General features: G+C 38.3%; 2 protein-coding genes across 2 annotated transcripts in view; one reads left to right on the top strand and one right to left on the bottom strand.

Moving 5' to 3' along the window:
• The window catches only part of LOC143037395 (uncharacterized), a 52499-nt gene extending 31120 nt beyond the window's left edge, over positions 1–21379 (top strand). The window contains exons 12-16 of the mRNA XM_076205535.1: positions 871–985; positions 1668–1796; positions 3999–4190; positions 5625–5749; positions 21242–21379. Coding sequence (XP_076061650.1) covers positions 871–985; positions 1668–1796; positions 3999–4190; positions 5625–5747 — 559 coding nt within the window. The 3' untranslated portion in view covers positions 5748–5749; positions 21242–21379. The remainder of the gene's footprint in view (positions 1–870; positions 986–1667; positions 1797–3998; positions 4191–5624; positions 5750–21241) is intronic.
• LOC143037406 (uncharacterized protein C12orf56-like) overlaps positions 10050–25869 on the bottom strand; it is a 155918-nt gene continuing 140098 nt past the window's right edge. Inside the window, exons 8-13 of the mRNA XM_076205547.1 lie at positions 24388–24582; positions 23794–23976; positions 21227–21385; positions 20965–21114; positions 15963–16156; positions 10050–14057 (exon numbers count right to left, since the gene is read on the bottom strand). Coding sequence (XP_076061662.1) covers positions 13922–14057; positions 15963–16156; positions 20965–21114; positions 21227–21385; positions 23794–23976; positions 24388–24582 — 1017 coding nt within the window. The 3' untranslated portion in view covers positions 10050–13921. The remainder of the gene's footprint in view (positions 14058–15962; positions 16157–20964; positions 21115–21226; positions 21386–23793; positions 23977–24387; positions 24583–25869) is intronic.

The following is a 25869-nucleotide window of genomic DNA, read 5'->3' as shown; positions in this document are numbered from 1 at the left end:
GAGTGGTTTCTATGCCTTTTTCTTTTTGGCTACCCCCTGTGTAAAGGGGAAAAAGCCTCTGGTATATGTATGTATGTATAAGTGAATTCGTAGAAGCTCATGGTTAGGACAATGGATGAGTGAAAAAAATTGTTTAGGTGACTTGAGTTGGAGATTATACATGGATGCACTTAGGGAATGAACTAGCAGTATTGTTAAGAGAAATAGGGTTCAGTTTGCATATGGTTTTTAGCAGGAAGGAGTCAACCAATCAGTTATTACCTCAAGTTTCACCAAATAGAAAACTCACAGTCCCAAGCAGCTAACTCCAGTCCTCAAAAACATCCACAGATCTCTGGAAAGAAACATTGGACTTTTGTCTGTGTTTTATCATTGTGGGACAGTTTCTGTGTCACCAGCTCAAAGTGGTAGGGAGAGGAAACCATTTGCTGGTTGTCACCTCTCTCTGTGTGAAAAATGTAAGAAATACATTTGAAGTTAAAAGAGATTTTGGACTCAATCCAGAGACTAAATGTCGACTCCTCAGGGCTTTACCTCCTGATGGAGGCGAGGGGGTTAATGGGTTTTGCAAATGGGCAGCTCTCTGTCCATCTTGCAGGACCACCACCTGCAGGTATCCATCATTGGTCCCAGAAGGAAGAGTAGGAGTATTTCCTTCTCATGCCTTGATACCTCACTTTGCAGATAAAGGAATATAAGTTGATAAGTGTATTTTATTTTGTCTTCCTCTCTCTCTCTCTCTCTCTCCCTCTCCTCTCTCTCTCTCTCTCTCTCTCTCTCTCTCTCTCTCTCTCTCTCTCTCTCATACCCCATTTTTTCTTGTCAAAACAACTTTATAATTAGCACTGATATATATCCTTTTTGTGTTAGGGTGCATCAGCCAGCAGTGATCTTCATAGATGAGATTGATTCTCTTTTGACGCAGCGCTCAGACACAGAGCATGAAAGTTCACGAAGAATCAAGACAGAGTTCCTTGTCCAGCTAGTAGGTGCATGTGTTGCAATTTCAGCTTCCAAATGGGGGGAATGTAATGTGAGAGTGGAAAGAGAACTGTTGAACTGGATTGACCAAAGAGTGATCTGATGGTTTGGGCACATGAAAAGAATGAATGAGTAAAGACAAGTAAATAGAGCGTAAAAAGCAGAAGTGTATTGAGTGATCTTGAGGAGAAGACCAGAAATAGGATGGATGGATGGATGGGGTAAAGATATCTTTGCACATGGAATGTCTGTTTAGCAGGGAAGGGAATGGGAAAGGTTGAAGTAAATTAAGGGAAATTGTGAATGAATGAAAGAATGTGGCTGGGAGAGATGTTTTTACCATCTGATTCATGAGTTAATGAGGAAAGGGTTGCCATATGATGAAGAAATAGGAGGAAAACAGCTCTGGCTTGGGGGTCATAATAAAAATAACTGTGCCTAGTTGTATTGTAATTGACCCAGACAGTGTAGTTTATTTGTTTATAATATGAGTGTGTATTTTGATTCAGTCATCATCCAAAATCTTAGGGTTATTTGCATATATATATATATGTATACATATATATATATGTATATACATGCACACAGACAGTGGTGTAAGTGTATTGTACTTCAAATATAACATGTACTACTGTATATGTATCTTTCTTTATGATCATGCCTGATATTGTTGATGGCTTAACCAGGATGGAGCCACTACTAGCAAGGATGAGAGGCTGTTATTGGTTGGAGCAACAAATCGCCCACAGGAATTGGATGAGGCAGCACGAAGAAGATTGGTAAAACGACTTTACATTCCATTGCCAGATTCAAAGGTATTGTATTAACTTGCATGTGTACTTTATAGATAAGGAGGCAGGTACTGTCAGTTCATTTAAAACAGGGAAGGCACAAATTAACTAGATAGTCCTGTGATTGAAAGATTTGTTCATATACTTCAGCAAGAACATAGTAAGATTGTACTACAATAAATTCCTGGGGGGAAAATGTTATATATAAGGGAGATACAGTAATCCCTCCCGTATCCGGTTCGCCATTATTTGGAACTTGCCACTATCCTGATGCCCTGTAACTACCGGAGTTCCCTCCAGTATCTGAATGGTGACTGGGATCTGGCGAACATATCTGGAGTGATTCAAACAGCCCGTGCGTCCCACCCCCTTCCTCCCCCATGCCCCATCCCCTGCCCACAGAAGAGGAGGTGCAAGACTGGCTAGAGTGTGACGAAGGAGACCCTGGGATGCACTTGCAAACCGAAGAAGAAATTGCTGAAGAGGTGATGCACCCAGACGAGCCTCACTTTGATAGTGATGATGATGATAATGATGAGGTTGTTGTTGAGGCAAGGCCTAAATTTTCTGAGGCCAGGGCAAGCCTTGAAGTGCTCTTAGATTTTATTGAACATCCTGCTGCTGACGAAGAAATGCGCAGCTACACCTCATCATTACGGATGATTCAAGAAATGCTGATCAGAAAACACAGCAAGTGCCGACGAGGCAGACCAAGCTGGACACCTTCTTCAGGGTAACAACATCATCATCATATGAGGACGCACCACGCCCAGGGCCATCAACTCATTGCCACCTGCATAGAGCCGGTGGCCAGGGCTGGTTGCTGCCGTTTGGCCCCCAACTCTTGGGGTTGGGGGATGGTCCCACGACATAGCGGCTCCAGGACCTTCTGAATCCTCTCTCCCACGAAAGGACAGAGTCCACCTGGCCAGACTGCGGTGCGGCCACCACCCAGCACTTCTAAGCTACCAGAAGAGGCTGGATGACCGCATTGTGAACAGCTGCCCAGGATGTAACACTTCACCCCATACCATACAACACATAATGGAAGACTGCATTATACACAATCATGTACGCAAACAACACAACATACACTCTATAAAGGATTTGTGGGAAAACCCCGTTTCGGCTGTGGCATTCCTTGGGGAGACGGAACTGCTTGGACAGACAGTCTAGGGAACGACAACAACAACAACAACAACAACAACTCATCATGACTTGTCATCACCACCACCACCAAAATCAACTCAGGAGGACTCACCACACCCAGGGTCATCAGCTCGTCATGAGTCGTCATCACCACCACCACCACCACCACCACCACCGACTCATGACGACTCACCACCACCATTGACTCATGATGACTCATCACCACCACCAACTCGCTCTCCTCCAGCAACACCTCGGTCAACTCCATCACCACCACTGCCACCACTGCCCACACCATGATGTAATCATGTAGTACTGTACAGTATGTACTGTCTGTTTTATATATATACACATTAATGTACACGTGTGTTTATACATTTATTTACAATAAAATAACAGTGTATTGGGCACAATAGGTTTTTTTGTTTTTTTTTTTATTTTTATTTTTTTTTCCCTCGTTTTCTCTGATAATAATGGCTCAAAAAGAAAACTCCACATATCCGGAAACTCTGCGTATCCATCACGGCCGTGGCTCAATTGATCTGGATACGGGAGGGATTACTGTATATGTGAAGGCCCAAGGACTGTTGCTAGCTACTGGAGGACTAGATTTCCAATCACTGAAACTCAAGCCAAAAGTATTAGTGAGGTGTAGAATTTGGTAGTCTGTTGTGTACTTGTTTTGTGGTCAGATTTTGTATACATTTTTATGTAGATGTATTGTGGGGCAGTTCATAAAATCATCACTTACAAGCCAAATCAAAATCCATAAATGTTTAAAATTTGGCACCACATTTTATAAAGATTCAACAAGTATTATTGGCACTGTATATGAGTATTTCCTTCCCTTCCTATATACATAAGTATACAAATATCTTAATCTTCCATATGATGAAGAGCTTAGCCAAGTTAAAGCATGCTTTATGCCCTGACCTATAAGTTAGAAAAATGGAAAGATGGGTCTGTTTGTTTTACCCCACTTAGTCATCTTTTTTGACACAGAGAGAAACAGTGATTGTGTTCTTGTCCCCCCAGAGGGTAGCCTTCATATAATTTATTGTATTTTCATTACGACAGGCCAGGAAACAAATTATGGTGAACTTATTGTCAAGTCAGACACACAATTTAAGCCCAGAGGACATGGATTACATCTGTGACCTAACAAATGGTTATTCTGGTGCCGATATGGCAAACCTCTGTCGTGAAGCAGCTCTTGGCCCTATCCGCTCCATCAATTTCGCTGATATTGAACACATCAGTGTAGATCAGGTTAGTGGTTTTCTTATATTACATAAACAAAGGCCTTGGACCCTGAGTGTGTAACAGAAAGGAGAAATATTAGAACTAAAAAGTGATCAACATTCCTCTTTTGAATGGAGATTAATTGCCAGTCTTAAAAATAATGTTTCATAACTGTTCCATGTAGGTGTCATTAACCCCTTCCATACGGTGCCGCACACGTAGGCGTCATGGACTTAGATCTCGGTGGCAGCAACCAATGCCAGCCGTACGACGTGTCGTAATAATACTCGCATCATAAAATATAGTCACCGCTTATATCGATCGTTCTCTCTTCACCCGTGAATTTTGATAACCATAGAAAATGCGATTACAAAAGAATTAGAAAGAATGTCATTATGGAGGGCGACTACAATAAATATAATCAAGACGCCGATATGGCAGCCTCGCGAATACACTCGCTCCCCATGACGCCTACGTGTGCGGCCCCGTATGGAAGGGGTTAAAGTCCCAAAAGTATTGACAATATAAAACTTATTGAGTCAATACCCTTTATGTGGTTTCTTGTAACTGTACATACATACATACATATACCAAAGGCTTTTTCTTGTAACTCTAATAATAATAATTGTATCTTAGAGTATCATTGAAAGAAACCTCCAGTCCCATAGCAGTTAGCAACAGTCCTGGAGATCTCACAGTTGTATCAGAACTTTGGACTATTGTTTGTATTGCATTAGTGTGGGACTAATTATATCACAAGTTTGTTGGAGTAAGAGGCAGGGAATACTCACAAATTATCATCTTTCCATATATGAAAAGTTAGAGCAAATACAGTTGAAGTTGACAGAGAGGTCTTGGCTCCATGTAATTGACATCCATCTCCTAAGGTTGTGTCTTGTGGATACTCATTGTTTGTTTCTGGTTTTCTTGTTTTGGAACAAGATAATGGAAAGCCTATTCATACATACGTACATACCAGTGTTCCCCTAATAAAGGAGGTGGCTGAGTGAGAGACCACATCCATCTTATAACTATCCTACATCCAACAAAAACCCATTCATTACCCCTCCCATCTTAGCATTCGATGGAGGAAAGGTCATCCCTGTCACAAGCCATACTGCACAGGTTAGATGCAGTACAGTAAAATACACCACTTTCACAGGAGGACCCAACAGTCATAGCTGGTTTATCCTCACTGCTTCATTATAGGTAGACCCTCCCACCCCCTTATCCACATAGAAAATTTATGGAGCAGACAGATGTGAGATACCTTATCAAAGGCTTTCTTCAGATCCAAACACAATCTCCCTAGCCCTCTTTCTTTGGTAGCAAACTGACCACCTTTCAGTAAAATCCTAACAGATTTATCCTTCATTTCTGGTTGCCTGTTTAAGAATAACATTAATTTTTATTGATAGCAGATGGAATATTTTGTAATTATAAGTTGTACACTGTCAACAGGTGCGTCCAATGACTCAAAATGATTTTGTTGATGCTGTGAGGTGTATACGGGCAAGTGTTTCTGGTCAAGATATGCAGATGTATGAAGAGTGGAATGCAAAGTTTGGCATTGCAGCACACTGAAGGTAAATATAAGTTTATACTGTTTCTAAATGATGCCTATTACTTCCTTAGAGCTAAGATTTGTATAAATAAACTTTATATTTATCTTTCTCCATCTGCTGTGGATGTGCTGTGTCTTGCGACACTGCTTCTGACCCAGGGTGGTGGACAAGGTGCAGGGATGACCCGTCATCCAGGAGGTGCTAAGATAAGAGGGAGGGTGGAGGGGTGTGGAGTGTGTTCAGGGATGAAATGGGTGGGAATGATTTTATACCTTTTCCTTTTTGGCTACCTCCCTTGTAAGGGGGAAAAAGCCTTGGTATATGTATGTATGTATGTATCTACAGTAAACCCTTGATATATCTAACCAATTGGGGGAAAGGCTTGGTCCTTATAGCCGAAGGTGCATAATCTATGTACATACATACATATATCAAGGCTTTTTCCCCCTTACAAGGGAGGTAGGCAAAAAGAAAAACGCATAAAACCATTCCCACCCATTCCATCCCTAAATACATTCCACCCCCCTCTATGTACAATATTTAAATTTTCTATGCACCCACCATCCATACCAAACCTTGCACTGCATTAACCAACTTTGTTATATCAGACAAATGGTTGGTAGATCTCACTAGATTTGAAATAGCCGTAATTCGGTATAATGAGGTTTAGTATAGCAAGGGGTTATTGTATATGTATATATACAGTAGAACCTTGTTCTCAGATGTCTTACAAGGTGAACAAGGTTTTGGACCAAAAAATGTATTAATTTTTTGCTCCAGTAGTTGATCAAAGAATCAGTTCTTGGCCGTCCCGGATGGAGAAAAATGGAAAATGGGTCAAAATTTAAAGTTTTGTGGAAAACTATCACCTTGATAAGCTGTATCCAGCAGGTCAGTAAACTTGTTTCTGTCCTCAACCAAATTAGTTCTGAATCAGTTTTCTAGAACATAGGGTGGTTGAGAACCAAGGTTCTACTGTATATCCTAATTTTTTCTTTTTCTTTTCTTTTTTCTTTCAGGGATGAGAGGTAGTGATAGACCAAGAAAAAGTTGGGAAGTTAGGATGTGTTAAATTGTTAGAGCACATGGTCATGAAGTCATGAAAATGTGCATAAGTGACGGAGGGAATTGTGAAAGAATGTATAGACTAAGGCAACAAAGTGTTCCATGAAAGGGGTGCATCAGGGATGAATAATAATTTGGATTAATGTCACAAATTCCTCCTCTCAGAGAGGGCTAGAATGGTATCCTTTTGGAGAATTATTTGAGGCAGAGAATTTAATATGTCCTTCCCACAAATTCTCATGTTGCCAGGTAACACTTGAACTGTCTCTACTCCTGACCTCCACCTTGAGTAGTAACACTCACAACCACTTGGCCTGTGAGATCAACATCCTTGGGATGAATAATGATAATAAGGATTGATGGTTTTAGTTTTACTGACTGGAAGTCTGCATCTCTACAGTGGTTGGCAGAATTCTTCTGTCCATCCCATAGATCTCTTTGAGAAGGTGCATTTGATTGTTGTTTGCTTTGTATTGGTGTGGAACTGTTTCTTTGTCACCAGCTTGCAGCAATAGGAGAAGGGGAAATTTGCCAGCTGTCAGCTATCATTATGTGAAAAAGTGGAGCTTTTAACCACTTCAGTACGGGACTTAAATCTCGCGGGCAGCAGCCAATGCCAGCCGTATGACGTAACGTAATAATATTCGCATCATAAAATATAGTCACCGCTTATATCGATCGTTCTCTCTTTCACCCGCGAATTTTGAAAACCACAGAGAATGGGATTCAGGGCGCATTTGGGAGAATGTAAAAACACAGGGGCGACTACAATAAATATAATCAAGACGCCGATATGGCAGCGTCGCGAATCCACTTGCTCCTCATGACGCCTACGTGTGCGGCACCATATGGAAGGGGTTAATTGAAGTTAATGGAAATCTTGGGCCTAGACCATGCTATCTTCAGGTGTATAGGGTGTTGACAGGATTTGAAGACGGACAGCAGGGAGATTCTGTCTGACATCTATCTTATAGAACCACCAACTTTACATATGTGCCATTAACCACTTCCATACGGTGACGCCTACGTAGGCGGCATGAGGAGCAAGTGCGTACGCGATGATGCCGACGTCTGCATCTTGATTATATTTATTGTAGTCGTACCTACGTAACCTCCATTCTCTCTAAACTGGCTTCATCATATTTTCTATGGTTATCAAAATTCACGGGTGAAGGAGAACAAACGATTGAGCATTGACTTTATTTTTTATAATGCGATTATTATGATGCAACATCGCACGTCGGGCAGCTAATGCTGCCAGACGTGTGATGTGCCCCGGAGTGAAGAGGTTAATCCCACCAGGGATGAACCAACAGTACTGTTGGGAAAGTGATAAGGTGTAATCTTTGCATTCTTTAAGTGGAAACAGTAAAAGGGATAGACGTGATTCACCACAGTCTTGGATCTTATGTTGGACTTATGATCAGTAGATGTTACCTTCCCAGATCAGAGCTCAAAGCTTGTATATGGCATGATCTATGGGTAATGCTGTGATCACACACACAAATGCAAACACAAAAATCACAAACACACTCTTAATTCCTTCCTCACCAGAGTTGTTGTTGTTCCCTATACTGTCTGTCCGAGCAGTCCCATCTCCCCAAGGAATGCCATGGCCGAAACGGGGTTTTCCCACAAATCCTTTATGGAGTGTATGTTGTGTTGTTTGTGTGCGTGATTGTGTATAATGCAGTCTTCCATGACGTGTTGAATAGTATGGGGTGAAGTGTTACATCCTGGGCATTTGTCCAGAATACGGTCTCTTCTGGTAGCTTAGAAGGGCTGGGTGGTGGCCGCATCACAGTCTGGCCAGGTGGACTCTGTCCTTTCATGGGAGAGAGGATTCAGAGGGATGGATATCAGGGGGTCTGGCACAGAGTTGAAGTGTTGGTTTGCATTGATGCTGAAATTTTCAGCCCTGGGCAAGACTTAAATTCAGATTGCTGAATTAGTGGTTGAGTATGGTCTTGTGACGGGAGGGAAAGGAATGAGGATTTTCCTCTTCCGTGTCTACCCATCTCACTCTGTGATAATGGGAGATTGGATGGGGGAAAAAAAGTGCATTTTTCAAATATATCAGTAAGGTGAATTAAACAAATCTGTAATATGCATTTGCACCAAATTCACACATATTTATAGTAACTTTTTAGTCAAATATTGATAAATAATTCTTAGTATTATACATAAGTTTGACTTGCAAGATAAATTTGATTAAGTTTTCATATATATTTTCATAAACCTTCTCATCTTGTATACATAAACATTGGATAGAATTATCAATTAAAAAAACAGGTTGGAGCTTTTGGCATCTAAAGGATCACTTGAGGTTTGATATATCACCTGAACATTTACAAATTCAGTACGGTGACACTTATTCCTGCAGCCTCACAAGTATTTCTCTCTCCATAAATAGAAAGTCTGCAAAGTCTTTAAAGTATCTTAATACTCTAGACTGTATCTTACCCTGCAGATCAGTCAGACTTATTTCAGTTGTGAAAATCAAAGGCCACTGTTCCCTTTTAAAAGACGTTCACCTTTAAGTTTTTAAACCATTCATCAAAATCTCTTGTCAAGAGTTCAATTGAAAATAGATAACACCATCAATATATGTAGGCACTTGAGGATGTAGTTATCAGCAGTACAGGTATTTGTTGATATACTGAAGATGTACAATATAGTTCCTCAGCCATTGTTGTTTATTATGATATGCATTTAGGAAACACTCATCATTGCTGGTATTTGTATGGGGATAAAACTCCAGTCTAATCTTATGAATAACCCAATAAGAGTGGTAGAAAAATAAAGTTAACACGGTGGCACTGATCGAAAAAAAAAATGCACAAATATTTTTACATTTTACTCGTGTAATTTCATGGGTATTTTCGAGTCTTTCCTTGGAAACTGGCCTCTGTTGCAATAAGAATTGTACTCTTTCATTAGGTTAGAATTTAGAAAAAGCCTTCAGTATGTTATAACAAATAGTAGAAAATTTCACTCAACTGGAGGATGGATCCTAATCTGAATGGAGTTCTTTATTAACCCATTCAACTCCGATGACAAGATGTCTTGTCATTTGGTCAAATAAAACAAAAAATCATAATAAAACAACAAAATGTTTGATGATCAAACAGCACCAGAAAAATATGACGTCATCAGTCCTCCTCGAGGAGGACTGATGACGTCATATTTTTCTGGTGCTGTTTGATCATCAAACATTTTGTTGTTTTATTATGATTTTTTGTTTTATTTGACCAAATGACAAGACATCTTGTCATCGGAGTTGAATGGGTTAAGACATGTTTTAGGTCACCACAATACTGAATGGAATAGTCTGGCATCTGCTACAAGTGGTGTAGAGCATGCCATGAAGTTGAAGAGTTTATTGTATGTAATTCAGTGTAATTCTTTACACACATACATACTAAAGAGTCTCCTTCTTTGGGCTCAATGGCACAGTGGTAGCATTCACAACCACTACTCCAGCAGTCTGAGTTTGAATCCTGCCCAGGGCTGAAATAATTTCAGTATCGCCATGCTGCAATTCATTACTTCAACTCTTGTGGGCAGGGAGTTGTGTGTGTAAGGTCACAGCATTACGCATAGATTAGTCATAAATGAGATCTGAGATCTCATCCAGGAGGGTAATATGTGTTGATCATGAGTCCAGCATGTGATCCAAGACCATGGTGAATCACACACATACCCCATACCCACTCCAATACCCACTCAATCCATTCATTGCCCATTTTAGCATCTAATGAATGATAGGTCATCCATGAGGTGCTAAGATGGTAGGGGCGTTGAATGGGTTTGGATGAGTGTAAGAAATGGGTATGCTTTGACTTGGCCATCCTTCTTAGTATGGGGATAAGGTTCTTTGTTGTATGTATGAATTTAAGTTATGCACAATAAACCCTTCAGTTTAGACTGTAACTTAGAATTAGGCAGTATTGTTCTATATTAGAGTAAATAGGCAATTGTAACTCATTTTGTGAATAAACTTAACTATCAGGTTAGTGTCCACAAATTAGATCTTTCAATGCTATTTGCAGTTTTATGAGGACCAATTGTTTTAAGATTAGCAGGTACCATGTCTTCTCAGGAAAGACCAAAACCTTTTAACTTCAAATATAATTTCAGAGAAATTAGGCAAGGAATATACGGTATAATAAGAGGTATTGATAATAGAGAAAGAAATTGTGATAGTGATAGATTAGATTTTGATTTATATATTTTGAACACCAGAAAAGGCAGATATCAGTAACTTACAGCTTAAAGTTGAAGTGATCACTCAATTTTTTTTTACTATACTCTGTTTCAGCTGGTCTGAGAAAAGTGATACTCATTCTATGGCAACATTTCTGGCAGATTGGCTTGAGCCGTTGTCATAAAGCAAGCCTTGGCTTTTTTGAGACTTGCTAAAACAGGGTATATTATTACCTCTTGTGCAAGTAGTTTTCATGAGCTAAACCCTCTTTAGTGTTAATTTTGATATATCTGCTTTTGTTCAACAATTTAATTAGGAATGTCAGAGCTTACTCGTTTTTCTGCTAATTTAAAAGTTTAATATTTGTGTATAAAAGTTCGAGGAAAAGGCAACAAAATATAAGTGGGTGTATTCACCTAGAGTAGAATAACCATTGACCAGAGTTGCAAGAGCAATCCATAGAAATTCATAGGTCTGTTTACTTGTTAGAGAATATGGTACACACACACATAGACAAAAACATACACTCAAACACACACACACACACACACACCTATAATATTTTTTATCTTTGTTAATGACATGATGGAAGATACAACAGGCTGTGCTAATATGTTTGCATATGATGAAAAAATTATAAGAGTGAAGAATGAGGACTGTCAGTTCTAACAAAAAGATCTAGACTCTCTATTTGTCTGGAGCCAAGAATAGAAAATATATTTCAGTACCAAAAAATGGTAAAGTATTGAAACTGGACAATAGCTCAAGAAGACCATCTTTAAACTATTCCTTGAGTAGTGAAACCATTACAAAGGCAAAAGAGGAGAAGATTTGGGAGTGTTGATGAAAGACAGCCAATCATTTGACAGACACGTCAGTAGGATAGTGGGAGAGATATATGGATTGCTGCAGAATATTAAGATGAATTTTCGATATATGGGTGAAGAGATGATGAAAAAATTTATAGAAACACTAATACATTCAAGACTGCAAAATGCATCAGTGGTATGGTTCCTTACACAGAGTGAAAGATATGAGTAAAATTGAGAGCATACAAAGGGCAATAATCATGCTGGTTCCCAGCTTGGCACATAAGCCATACAAGGAGAGACCAAAGTAAATGGAAATATTGATGTTGAGATGGGTGAGAGAGTAAAACATATGCGGAGAAATAGAAGAGGAAAAATGGGAAATGGAGTGGTGACGGCATTGAAAAAAAAGCATCAAGATGGAAGAAATGGAATTGGGGGAAGGTATGGTTGAATTGAATATAAAAATCTTTACTGAGAGGGGGTGATAAAAGAGACATTGTAGTGGAAATGGGAGAATGAATGGTTGAGATAATGAATATAAAGATATTTACTAAGAAGGTTCGATAAGAGAGACTGCTGTAGCATACATCCTTCCAAAAACAAGAACACTGAATGAAATAGAGTATAAAGGATTCATGAGAAATACAGCTCAGTTGAATAGAATAATTAAGAAAATGATGTAACTCGTGAGTGATTTTAATCATGGAGAAGTGAAGTGGGAGGATTAGGAGACAGGTAAGTGGGGAATCCTGGAGTAATATATTGTTGAATATAGCAATGAATAACATAATGACCTAGTAGGTGAAGAACCCATACACACACACAAATACACTCAGATATCAAGAAACATCAGTAATTACAAATTTGTGTCATAAAGTGTGTCCTAAGTCACAAATAAGTTTCGCATGAAGTTTCTGTCCACACTTGAATTCTGATGCATAGAATTAATGCTAAGTGATCACTTGGTTTTAATGAAAGGAGGAAGAGAAATGTGCCAACTTTTACCAGACTAATGAGTAGATATATTACAGTATGTGAACAGATGCATAGTACCATCAGCAGTATGCTTCCCTCATGCTTAACCAAAACAAACAGGTACACAAGTGCACTGTGCACTAGAAAGTCACTCAGTATCATTTAATCACAGTTTTAAAATTGTGATTACTGAAAGTTCATGAAAGTTGTGTCACCAGCAATCACAGACTATTGTCTAATGCATGTCAGCATCAAGGTTTCATTTAAGAACAGTGACCTTAAAGTTTGTTCTATTCATTTAGAAGGAACCATCCAACACACATGACTATTTCCAGCTATTAAGTTAAACTCCATATCACATTATGGATATAATCCTTCCTTAGTATAGATGTGTAACATAGTGCCTAACACATAAGTATCACATTTTAACAAAAATAGACATTTGTAGTCAGCGACCTATTGCAAGAAAGGCACCAAAGTCTAATAAACATTTGCAATCTTGGTTGACCAGTGGTTTCATGCCACAAGGAATACACAGAGCTGTCTTTAGCACTTCAGTACAGTGATTCCATTCATACATTTTATGAAGACTAATGTCTGACAAATTTATTAAACTATGAGAAAAAACCCATCCTGAAGGGCTTACGGATATCTCAATTAACCGTGTCATTATTTTGATGCCCTTTGTAGATTTTGTTCCAACACCAATTTTATTTAGCTGAGGGCAAAACCCTGATTTACTTGTTTATGTTGTGACAGATCAAATGAATAAAGGTAAAGCTTTTTGGCTTCTTTCTAGAATTGACAACCTAAGTTATGTGGCATTCCTTCATGATAGGTAACAATCTGGCATCAAGATTTCTGTGTTCCAAATTTTCCCTGAAGTTTTCAGTTTTGTATACTTGATTTTGTACAAGTTCTTTATATTCCAGTGGAAGTTAAGGTAGCATATTTGCCTTTCACATAATGCAACCCTTAACTTGTTTTTGAGCTGTGCTGGACACTGAACACCTCACAGATAATTATGCCAATGTGTTCAGTGAATTCCAGTCTTGACTTCTGCATCCTGTTGAGAAGTTATTTTGTGGTTATCACTTCCATGATCTCACTATGTTTGTGAGAATCTTGTGCCTTTCAACTGCCACTAATATCACTTGAAGTTTTGGTGTTAAGTTGCTGGGATAAAGCACGCACTAGACGCAGTGTGTTATCATGTAAAGGGCTTGACTCTGTTAGCCGGTAGCCCACCACTGCCTCATGAGCATAGTACCTGTGAATTATGGACATAGATAAATATCTGTAGCTCTTAAATATCTGTTAAGTTCTTAAAAGAAACCTACATCATAGATATTTGATAGATAAAGAGCTTCATGTTTACAAAGTGAATGATGTAGGTGGTCTGTTGCATTCCTAAAATCACCAACAGAAATGATGTACATATATATTATTGATAACAGATTATTGAATAATATGAAAATACTAATGAGAAATCATTAAAATGTTCTCACAATGTGGTAAGAAGGAACGAGAAACATAGAGAAGGAAAACTGATGTTCCCGTCTGGGGTATTGGCTGCATGTTATTGTGGCAGAGTAGCATGCAGTTGATACTTTAGGGTCTATATGGGGTGCCCTTACAGACCAGAGCCACACATCATTTTGTCTGTGATAGAGGAAAGCTCTGTTCATAGAGAAATGATGACACTTTTATACTCCTACTTTACCTCTCACTATCTGACCATCTATTTCAAGTACTACCTTAGCTATAGGTGCTAATGTTGTCACTCCTCCATTTAGTCCCATGGTGAACTGACCTATGTGCCTATTTTCTAATCCTGGTATTGCATTTGGCCTTGCAATAGTGCAAGATACCCATGTCCATTCTGCTCTCACTCCTGCCGTCTCCTACATCATAAAAGCTTTCTCCTACCTATGAGAATCCTTTGAAGTCTGGATTATTGTCAACACTATTCCAACTGTTTGACCAATACATTTTGTTTTGTATGCCTAATGTGTAAACAACAAATATGGCGGACACATTTCTGTTTCTATTATCAATTACGGTTTGAATTCACTCTGCGACCTAACTTCTATTTTCTCTAGAGTAATTTGTACACACCAATTTCTTTATCCAGTGAAGAAGAAAACTGGCCCCCATGTATATGTCACAGAGTAGCCTCTGTGTTTGAGTTGATGTATCAAATCTTGGCCGTGATTTGAACAGTTCCTCAATCCAGTAGCTAGTATGATAATTTGCCTTTTAAAGGGGTTTTCTCACTTCACTAGGACAATGAAAGGGTGAGGTGCAAAATTAACTATTTAATTCACATGATATAAAAATACACAATTTACCTTAGCCTGGTGTATATGGGATATGTGCAGGCCACAAGTGAGGGAGTCAGAGAGAGCCAATGCCTGAGTCTTAGATTTATACCAAGACTGCAAAACACAGTGCCAGTGGCAAGTGCCAAGTTTTTATAAATGTAAACCTAACCTACCTCTATTTGCCTGGCCTCACACAATCTATTCACTTCTTTATTTTTGTGTGAAGAAGGCTTACAATTGATCACTTTCTAGTTATCTAACAAAAAAGAAGAAAATCTTCTTTAAAAATGTGGATGCTACTTCTTCGTGTCATCATTCATGTCAACCTCCAACCTTAGATAGAGGTGCCTGAATTGTGTACTCCTCTGCCACTGGTTTGTAAGTCCTCTTGTAACTGAGACACTCACATGAGAAAAAGCCTAATTCACATTTGAATCGTATTATCTAATTGAAGATAACCTACTAATTGGTTAAATTTAACACTAATAGGCATTTTCATTAAGGATGTCAAGTGAATATGACTCGTGTTAGAATGTGGTTTATGGCACCATATTCACGTCTCTGTGTCAGTGATGCGTCATGAAACATGACAATTGCCATGTAATAAAGCAACTGTGTGTCTTGCTGCATTGTTTCTGACCTTCATCCTTGAGGAGCTAAGATAAGAGGGAAACAAGGGTAGCCTGGACTGGCTACCTCCTTTATAAGAGAGAAGAGGCCCTTGGTATAGAGATTGATAGATTTCTGGATAGAATGAGAAACATGTACATGTAACAAATCTTGCTGGAAGCATATATTGTGATCAGTCACATTTGTGTGGTGGTCAGCTGTACATTTTTGGTGGCTCATACCTGAGTTCCTCACTGAACTTGGTTGTACAGAATTTTAGTGCCTTTGGAGAGTGCTGCAATAAAAGTTTTAAGACACTGCAGTACTGAAAGATTAGGACAGCCTCTTCACCAGTAGCTGTGGTATTCCGATCAGGCTGCAGGAGTGACAAGAGCTGTGGTACTGCACGTGTTAGCCAGGCTTCCACAGGGGCACGCTGTGGGAAAGGTAATGTTAGAGCCTCCGGGGTTCTCTAGAGTTAGGGCATGACATCTGATCTTTTCATAACTTCATAATGTTGTAGGAAGTGCTGCTTTTAATACTGAACTCTCGTTTAAGCCCTTGATCCACTTGAACTTATCAGTGTGACCAATATTTTTTAGTTATCCCACACTGTGTCTTTCCAGAGAATGTAAATTAAGATGTGTAAGTCTGTCCTCATTAGGTAAATTCCTGAACCCATGTATCATTTTGGTTAGTCTCCTTTATACTGATTCTTGTGAATTATTATCCATTCTATAGGATGAAGACCAAAACTGTACCACATAGTCAAGAATGAGTCTAATGCCAGATAGAGATTGATTTATCTCTGCACTTTTATTTGTAATCATCCTATCAATAAAACCTAATGCTCTTTTAGCTCTATTCTTGGTGCTCATGCACTGTTTCCTGGATTTAAAGTCAGTGCTAGCAAGTCCTGCCCTTAAATCCAGGAAACAGTGCATTAGCACCAGGAATAGAGCTAACAGAGCATTAGGTTTCATTGCTGGATGATTACAAATAAAAGTGTTTTTTTTTATTTTTATTTTTTTCAACTTTATTGTAAGTTGATGTTGAGACAGTTGCCATCTCAAATTATCTCAAATTGTGAGCTATCAAATCCTGAGTTTTGAAGGGTTAAGTGTACTGCTTTAGTTCTGGCTAACCTGACATACTTTTGCATATCTATAGAGTTTGGGGTTGATGTTAGGGATGCCTGATGAAGTACTGGATTTTTTAGTCGAGTTAGGATGGAGTATTTTGTCAACTTTATGTATATATATAAATATGTGTGTGTGTGTGTATTAACCTAGTTGTATTATATGGGAAGGGAAGCTGTGCTCGTAGTGACCCGTCTTTTTTTATCGCAACATCTAGTTTGTTCTTAAATTCTTGTATGGTGTTTGCACACAATATAGTTTTGTCCAGTTTGTTCCAGACATCCACCACTGTTTTTTTTTTTCCAGATCTCTTCTATAACTATCCTTTTTGAGTTTCTTTTCATGTCCCCTTGTTTTTCTTTTATCCCATTTTAATAAGGTCTTCCATGCCTTTCATGATTCTGTAAATGGCCAATAGATCTCTTTCTCTTCTTTGTTTCAGGGTTGGTAGTTCCAATGTAGACAATCTTTGTTCATATTTAATTTTGAAAGTGTTGGGGCCATCTTTGTCATTGCCCTATGGATTCTTTCTAATTTCCTTATATTCTTTTTTGTACTGGGTGTCCATAGTGTTGCAGCATACTCCAATCTTGGTCTTATCAGTGTGACCAATATTTTTTTTACCATTACTTCATGTAAGTAATTAAAAGCCACCTTTATTGATCTTAGTAAATTGTAGATTTCTCCTTCCCACTTTTGGTTCCATTCCCAGACTTTGTCTAAGTCTCTGTAGTGATTCACTTTTTTTTTTTTTTTCTATAGTAGTTTTGCATCATCTGCTGAGAAGTTCATATAACATTCTACACCTTCATCCATGTCATTTATATTTATAGCAAACATTATCAGAGCCAATACTGAACCCTGTGGGACTCCACTTGTCATTTCTTCCTAGGTCGAGTTATTATCTCTGAGCACCACTCTCATTTTTCTCCCCTGCAAGAAATCTTCTATTTCAATAATTTTCCATGTGCACCTGTTGTTTTGAGTTAATAGTATTTTGAGTGGTACTTTATCAAATGCCTTTTGTAAATCCAGGAAAGCACAATCTACCCATCTGTCCCTTTCTTGCATTATATCTATCAACCTTGAATAAAAACAAATCAAGTTTGTGGCACATGATCTTCCTTGCCTAAAACCGAATTGTTTTGGATTCAGTACATTGTTCTCTTCCAGATGTTTAGTCCATCTACTTTTGGTTACTTATTCACATATTTTAGCGATTGTACTTGCAAGGGAGACCGGTCTATAGTTTGTTGGGTCTTCCTTGTCTCCCCCTTTATATATTGGCACAATAATGTCATTTTTTCCAGTCTTGCAGTACCTTACCTTCTTTGAATGAGCAATCTATTATCTTCTATATTTTGTCCGTTAGTTCATCTATACATTCTTTTAGTGTCCAGTTTGCAGTTCCATCTGAGCTCTGTGATTTTCTGACATCAAGGTTCATTATTTGGTCCCTTATTTCTTTCTCTGTCAATTATTTCTTTCATTGGGGGGGATCTTTCTCCCTTTCCTTTATCCCAGTTGTGTGTATTTTCACTTGTGAATACAGCCATTTCTATATCTTCTATATAATCTGTATTCCCTTGACATAGTTTCACTATTTCCTGTTTATTTTTTAATTTGCCATTTACATATCTGAAGAATAATTTAGGTTTTTGATCATTACATTTATCTATTATGTTTTTTTCATAGTTTCTTTTTTCTTCCCTGCATATTTTTACACATGAATTTCTTAGTTTGATATATATTTGCCCCTTTTTTTTTTTTTTTTTTTCTTCTTTTTTTTTTTCTACATCTTTTCCAAGTTTTGTCTCTTCTATCCTTTGCCTCACTACATTTTTTGTTGTACCAGCACTTAATGTATACCTTTTCCTGTTTTTGTTCTGGTATGTATTTATCTACTTCATTATAGAGTTCTTTTAATATCATCAGTTTCTCTTCCATGTGTGTTTCTTCATTGAAGAAGTTTTCTCAACTCACTTTTTGAAAGAATTCTCCAAATTTTCTAAAATCTGTTTTGTTATTAGTCTTCCTTTTCTGTGTTTCATTTCTTCCCATATAAATTTCCTCTTTTAGTTCGAGTATTTACCTGGTTGTATTTACCTAGTTGTATTTTGCGGGAAGGGGAGCTATGCTCGTGGTGTCCCGCCATTGTATCTTGCAGTGTCTAGTTTGCTTTTAAACTCATGAATGGGTTTTACGCATACTATTTCATTATCCAGTTTGTTCCAATTGTCCAAAACTCTATGTTGAAAACTGTTTTTCTTCATTCCTATAGCTATGTTTTTTTATTTTCTTTCCATGTGCTCTTGTGTTCCTCTTGTCCAGTTAAGTAAGTCCTCTCTATCAAGTATCTCTGTGTGTGTTTGTTTATTTACCTAGTTGTACTCTACGGGAAAGAGAGCTATGCTCAGGTGTCCCATCTTTGTATATCGCAACATCTAGTTTGTTCTTAAATTCATGTTATTTGCACACATTATTGTTTCATCCAATTTGTCCCAGACCTCCACCACTCTGTGTGGAAAGCTGTTCATTTTCAGATCTCTTCTATAACTGACCTTTTTGAGCTTTTCATGTCCCCTTGTTTTTCTTCTATCCCAATTTGATAAGTCTTCTCTATCAAGGACTAACATGCCTTTCACAACTCTATAAATGACCAACAGATCACCTCTTTCTCTTCTTTGTTCTAGGGTTGGTAATACCAGTTTAGACAATCTTTGCTCATATGTCAGTTTTAAAAGTGTTGGGGCCATCTTTGTTGTTGCTCTTTGGATTCATTCTATTTTCCTTATATTCTTTTTTGTACTGGGTGTCCATAGTGTTGCTGTGTACCCCAGTGTTGGTCTCATCAGTGTGACTAGTATTTTCCGTATCATTTCTTCAACCAAGTGATTAAAAGCCACCTTTATTGATATTAACAAATTGTAGGTTTCTCGGACTATTTTATCTGTTTGTCTGGGAACATGTCTTTGGTGATGATGACTCCCAGGTCCTTTTTGGAACCAACTTTCTTTACTTCCTTTGCATTGATTTTATTTTGTCATATTAATTTTATTTTGCTTTTTCCAAATTCCATTATACTACATTTCTTAATGAAGTCCATTTCCCACTTCTGACTCCATTCCCAGACCTTGTTCAGATCTCTCTGTAGCAATTCACAATCTTTTTCCATACTTTAGTAGTTTTGTGTCATCTACAAAGAAGTTCATGTAACATTCTACACCTTCATCTATGTCATTTACATATATAGCAAACATTATCGGAGCAAATACTGATCCCTGTGGGACACAACTGATCATTTCTTCCCAAGTAGAATTTTGATCTCTGAGCACCACTCTCATTTTTCTTCCATGCAAGAAATCCTCCATCCATTTAAATTGTTTTCCTTGTATACCTCCTGCTGTTTCAAGTTTTCTTAATAATTTTTTGTGTGGTACTTTATCAAATGCCTTTTGTAGGTCCAGGAAAGCACAGTCTGCCCATCCATCCCTCTCTTGTATTATATCTATTAACCTTGAATAGAAACAGATCAAATTCGTGGCACATGACCTTCCCTATCAAGGAGTCAAATATAGAATTGTATACTAATTATTTTCATGTACTGCTCATTGATAAGGATCTTGGTTCCTAAGTACAGTTCTATAGGATTTATTTATTTTATATATATATATATATATATATATATATGTATATATATATATATATATATATATATATATATATATATATATATATATATATATATAATGTTATGTAGGGAAGAGGCCAAACGCAGAGTATGGGAGTCCAATATATTTTACGTTTCGCCCAGCAGGGCTTCTTCTGAAGAAGCCCTGCTGGGCGAAACGTAAAATATATTGGACTCCCATACTCTGCGTTTGGCCTCTTCCCTACAGAGCTGTTGCAGTCATTGCTGCCTTTACTCATATAATGTTATATATAGAAAATTAGATAAGTGAATAAATAAGCATATGAATTTAAGTGATCCATGGGCTCAGCAGGTGTTAGTTAAGACTTCTAAATACTAAAGGGTTATTCTAAAAGGAACCTTAAAACAGCAAATTAATTCGTATTAGACAGTAAGTATTGATTTTCAGCAAACCTGTATAAGAGTTGCGATGCTTAATGGGACAGCTCTTCCTTCTGAATCAGAGGATCCTGGTGGTGTCAGTAGAAACTCTTGAACAGTATTTAGAACTTCGTAGAGACATGCAGCACTTGTGTGTGTCACCTCCTGCAGCAGCTTCAAGAGCTGCAATTAATAAAAGAAATATAGTGTCTGTCTCTGTCTCAATTTTCAAAATCAAACTGCTGCTCAAAGACAAATTTATAATGACCATAAGACTCATAGTATCTTAACATACCTCTCCCTCTGGCAGGTTCTCCCAAGCATCAGATGCAAGATCTCTGAAGTCATGGAGCCAATGTGAGCAAGTGAGGTGGTGATGATGTGGCACTTCCGGAGGTGCCATCACCACCAGTACAAGGGAACGAAGGTGCTCATAATCATTCTTCTGGAGCATCTGAAAGGCCAACGATTAGTTAAGGAATGCATTTTTTTTATCAGAATGGAAATCATTATAGATCAAAACAAATAAATCTAGATCAAAGGAAGTACCAGCATTTATTTGTCCATTTATGTGCAGAGTGAAGATCATTATTTATCAAATTTTTGTTTAATTAATGTTATGTATTGGTCTTAAAAGCTTGAGGGAATGCATATAATGAGGCATTTCAGTGCTGTCAACTTACATGAGTTATGAAGTACACTGATTAGCTTTTAATTTTAGGAACAAAATATACTTATATACAATAAGTAAGGTGATATTGAGATTAGATACTGAAGCACCAATTTCATAGAGATTATGTTGAAAGAGTAATATGTTACAATCAAATAAGAGTATATTTGATTGCAACTTTTGAAATATCAGTTCTGTAATACAAAAACGGCCTTGTATTATTTATATTTGCAAAATCTAGATTAAAGGGCATTAAAGAAAATTTCAAGTTTACAACAAGTTGGTTTACTGATTTATAAGACAGTAATATTTTGATTCTTATCCACACTTATATATTACCTCCTTAATTTGTGCTCAATGTAAAATAAGCATGATACGAATAATACGTAATTACACTCACAGCAAACACAGTATGAGGGTAGGTATATAACACTTCCTCACCATACAAGAAGGCTTGTCTCTTTTCCCTTGAGTTTCTTATCCAATTACATACCAATTTAAACTTCAAAATTAATAAAAATCCTTGCCCTGTATTAACAGTAATAATTCACACAATATAATGGTAGCATAGGAGATAATTATTTAACACCCCAATGGCACGAATAGAATGTGTGGGTATTACGTCTTCAGCCCTCTGGCCACCTTTGTTTAGGTATCACTTCCTACGTGATAATCTAAACTAACCCATATACTAACCTAATCACATAATTTTTCTTTATCATTGGGAGAGAGTACTCTCAGCCACAATCCCTTTCAGAAACGATTTCTTATTAGTTTCTATAACTTAGTACAAAGGATTCTTCCAAGCGCCATGCTCGAACAACCCATATGTTTATGTAACTCCCCTATCCCATTATGTCTCTGTTATGATGGAACCTCACATCAGAATCGCACTACATAATAAATTATAATAGATTGCTAACTACTATCACCATATGTTCCATTAATTCCAGTTATATTTACTAAACCACTAGAACCTAACTGTTGTGATGGAACCTCGCATCAGAATGCTTACCCCACACATGATACCCAACGGTGCTCATGATGGTGTTTGCATCCATATGCAAAAATACCGACTATCGCTTTGTAATTAAAGTCAAGGCTCCATTTCCTCGTTTCGTGATGGAACATTTTTGTGTTAAAATCCTAAAAATATTCCTCTAATCCTGAACTGGAGGGTGGGAATTTTTCTCCTAAATTTTAAGGTTCCTAATCGGTTCTTACATACAAATGCATCCTCATAACGTAATGGGGGAGCGGAGTGAGAGCTGTAATGTCTACCATGCCCACTCTCGATTTAGTCACATACTGTAACTTCGAAAAATAAAATAATAGTGATAATACTGAAATCTCTGGCCTTACAATATCAAAGACTGATTTTGGCCAAAAGAAAAAAAATACTAATCATTGCATACAAAGAGCCCATAAAAACCACACTTGAGAACCACTCAACAGCAGTATTTCCAAGAGTCAAAATAACATTCTATAAGCAACATAAAACCAAGCATTATGAGAATAAAAACTGGTTACAGTAGAACCACCTAATAGAACATATATACTCAGAAACCAAGAACTTCCCCATGAAGTAGCACATGAAGATGATAAACACATAGTTCTATGATAAAGCCCTAGATTCCACCCATCCCTTCTACTGCATTACACAAACACAGTTACAAAAAGAAAAAAGAAAAAACATGCTAGTCAAATACTTATTATATATCCATATAAAAACACATACACAATATCATCACAAAATAAACACTCTAAGACCAATACAAAAACTTTATACTCCACCTGACTCACCAGACATCAACCCAACCAAGAAATCTCTCACAATAATAAGAACCACACAGACACAAACGCATTCAGGCACCCAGCATTGAAACATTATTGACACACATAAGCTGGACCACGGATTCATATTGCCATAGGTGCAATTGCTACAAAACACGTCATCCTACACTGCTCCACCCCTATCTTACTAGACAACAATGCAATATCTCTCCCTTTACTGACATATGAGCCAATCTGGTGGTTGTTGCCAGTTATTAGGGACCCATGGGTCTGTTACAAGAGAGACCTTAAGCAATGGATTCATAGACACCAGGTATTACCTTTTCCTTAATTCTGGCTCCCACTAGTCTCTGAGGATCAGTTGGTAAAGAAGAAATGAAAGTGAAACAACTGCTAACCTTCATTTTGTAGGGGCAGCGCTGTGTGCCCTGGAGGCAAGATGAAAGGGTTTCCAGAACAAGAACCATCATCTCTAGTTCATCCTGCCGGAGTTGTAAATCATCATCATGGCCACCACTATCAGGGCAAGATTGAGCTAACTTGTGTACATTTCCACACAGAGTACTCAGAAGATCACCATTCTGTTTGTAAAGGAAATAGAAACACTTGTAATTGCTTATCATATGCACATAGTACACTCAGCCTTCAATTTAATGAATCCCTAGTTAATGGATTTCAGAAGCAATGGACAAAATCCAGTGATTTAGAAGAAAAAAAATCTGAGTTTCCTCCCACACTATTCAACCATGGTATATCAAGAACTAGTCCTCATGACCCTTTGTAAGTATAATATTACTTTATAATAGATATGTTGAATTTATATATATATATTAGACCAATGTTCCCATTAATACAGGGCATAACAAGAAAAATGTGTATTATCAGCCATTTTATTTTGCAGTAAAGTTCCATACTAGTAAAACCTTGAAATATATAATTTTAGTTTTGATAAGCAAAATGGAAATGCTTAGGAAGAGCAACTACTAATTTACCTTCCAAAAAAGTCTTCTAATAGTACTGTATTTGGTAGCTCCCTGTTGCAACTCCTGAAGAAGTGAAAACTGATCTTCAAGGGCTTTGGCAGCAAGGATTTCTGCTCTGAGCTGTCGGAAAGCACTGTCTAGGGGGCGTTCATGTTGTTCATCAAGTGGCAGTATATGCAAACGCCCTCCACGCTTTGTCCATCGCTGAATAGAGCATATGAAAAGAAAAGTTACATGTGACCTTAACAAAAAACATCTATATACCAAAGGGCACTTCCTTATAAGGGAGGTAGTCAGCCAAGGTATGCACCCATCTGACACCCATTTGCTTTTATTTTAACATGTGGATGAAAGGCCATACTTGCCTTCTGCTCATTGCCTGGGCACCTCTGGACAAGAGCCATATCAACACCGACTCAGCAGAGGTCAAACGTCACTCTTCACTCCAGTTCTCTCAACAGCGCCCATCAATCTTTGCCGGCCGGTCGCAGCGGAAATATTTCTCGTTTGCTGTTGACCGGTCCGGCATACGCCTGACCTCCTCGTTGACACTTACAAGCGGGTTTACACCTAAGACAAACACACACGTTTCCCGAGTCACGTAATTCTCTGCTTTTAGAGTTGTGCTTGGAAGAAAAAGAGACACACACTCGCTGGCTCAGCAGAGGTCGGTCGTCGCCCTTCACTCGAGCTCTCTCGGGCAACGCCCATAATTCTTCGCCGGCCAGTCGTGGGGGAAGAGATTTTATCATGACCTTTAGTTTCCTCTCCTGTCGACCGGTCCGGTACACGCCTGGCCTCTTCATTGACGCTGGCGAGCGGGTTAACTCTTCTGACAAATACACACGTTTCCCGAGTCGCGTAATTCTCTGCTTCCAGAGTTGTGCTTGGAAGAAAAGAGATCAACACTCACCCAACTGCCATCGGATCCACTCTCTTGACTATGCTTCGGATATCGCCCATTGCCTCGTTAGAGGCCAAACTCCCATTGCCTCACCTGGGACTAATCAGGAAAGTCCTCTGCCTCACCTGTGGTTAACCAAGAATGTGCTCTGCCTCACCTGGGGTTAATCAGGAACGTGTTTTGCCTAGCTTGGGGTTAATCAGCAATGCCACACGCAGAAAGTGAACCCTATTCACTTCTCATACGATACATACACACCTCTCAGGAACATAACCGCACACAAATATCTACACGTATTTTTTGACTAAAATTAGCTTCTTTTCTAACTCTTGTACTACATCTCGTTTCAGTTTAGCTCCCACTAAAGATTTTCCATTTTTCAATCTTTACTACTACGCCTCCTACGATTTTCTCAACTTTTGGTGATTCTAATCGCAGGCGTCGGCGCCGCCGTCCAAGTTCCCTGTCCGTTTCTCCCGAGCCACCACCATCAATCGCCTCTTAGTGAATCGCTCATGGAAAAAGTGTTTATTGGCAATAGCCGTCTTTTATACACTATTACCTTTTCATTTTCTTACAGACATTCT

Source organism: Oratosquilla oratoria, chromosome 2 (genome assembly GCF_046742065.1).
Source record: "Oratosquilla oratoria isolate Oo_2021 chromosome 2, ASM4674206v1, whole genome shotgun sequence".
In the NCBI taxonomy this organism is placed as follows: domain Eukaryota; kingdom Metazoa; phylum Arthropoda; class Malacostraca; order Stomatopoda; family Squillidae; genus Oratosquilla; species Oratosquilla oratoria.
This window is presented reverse-complemented; position numbering and strand designations above follow the sequence as displayed.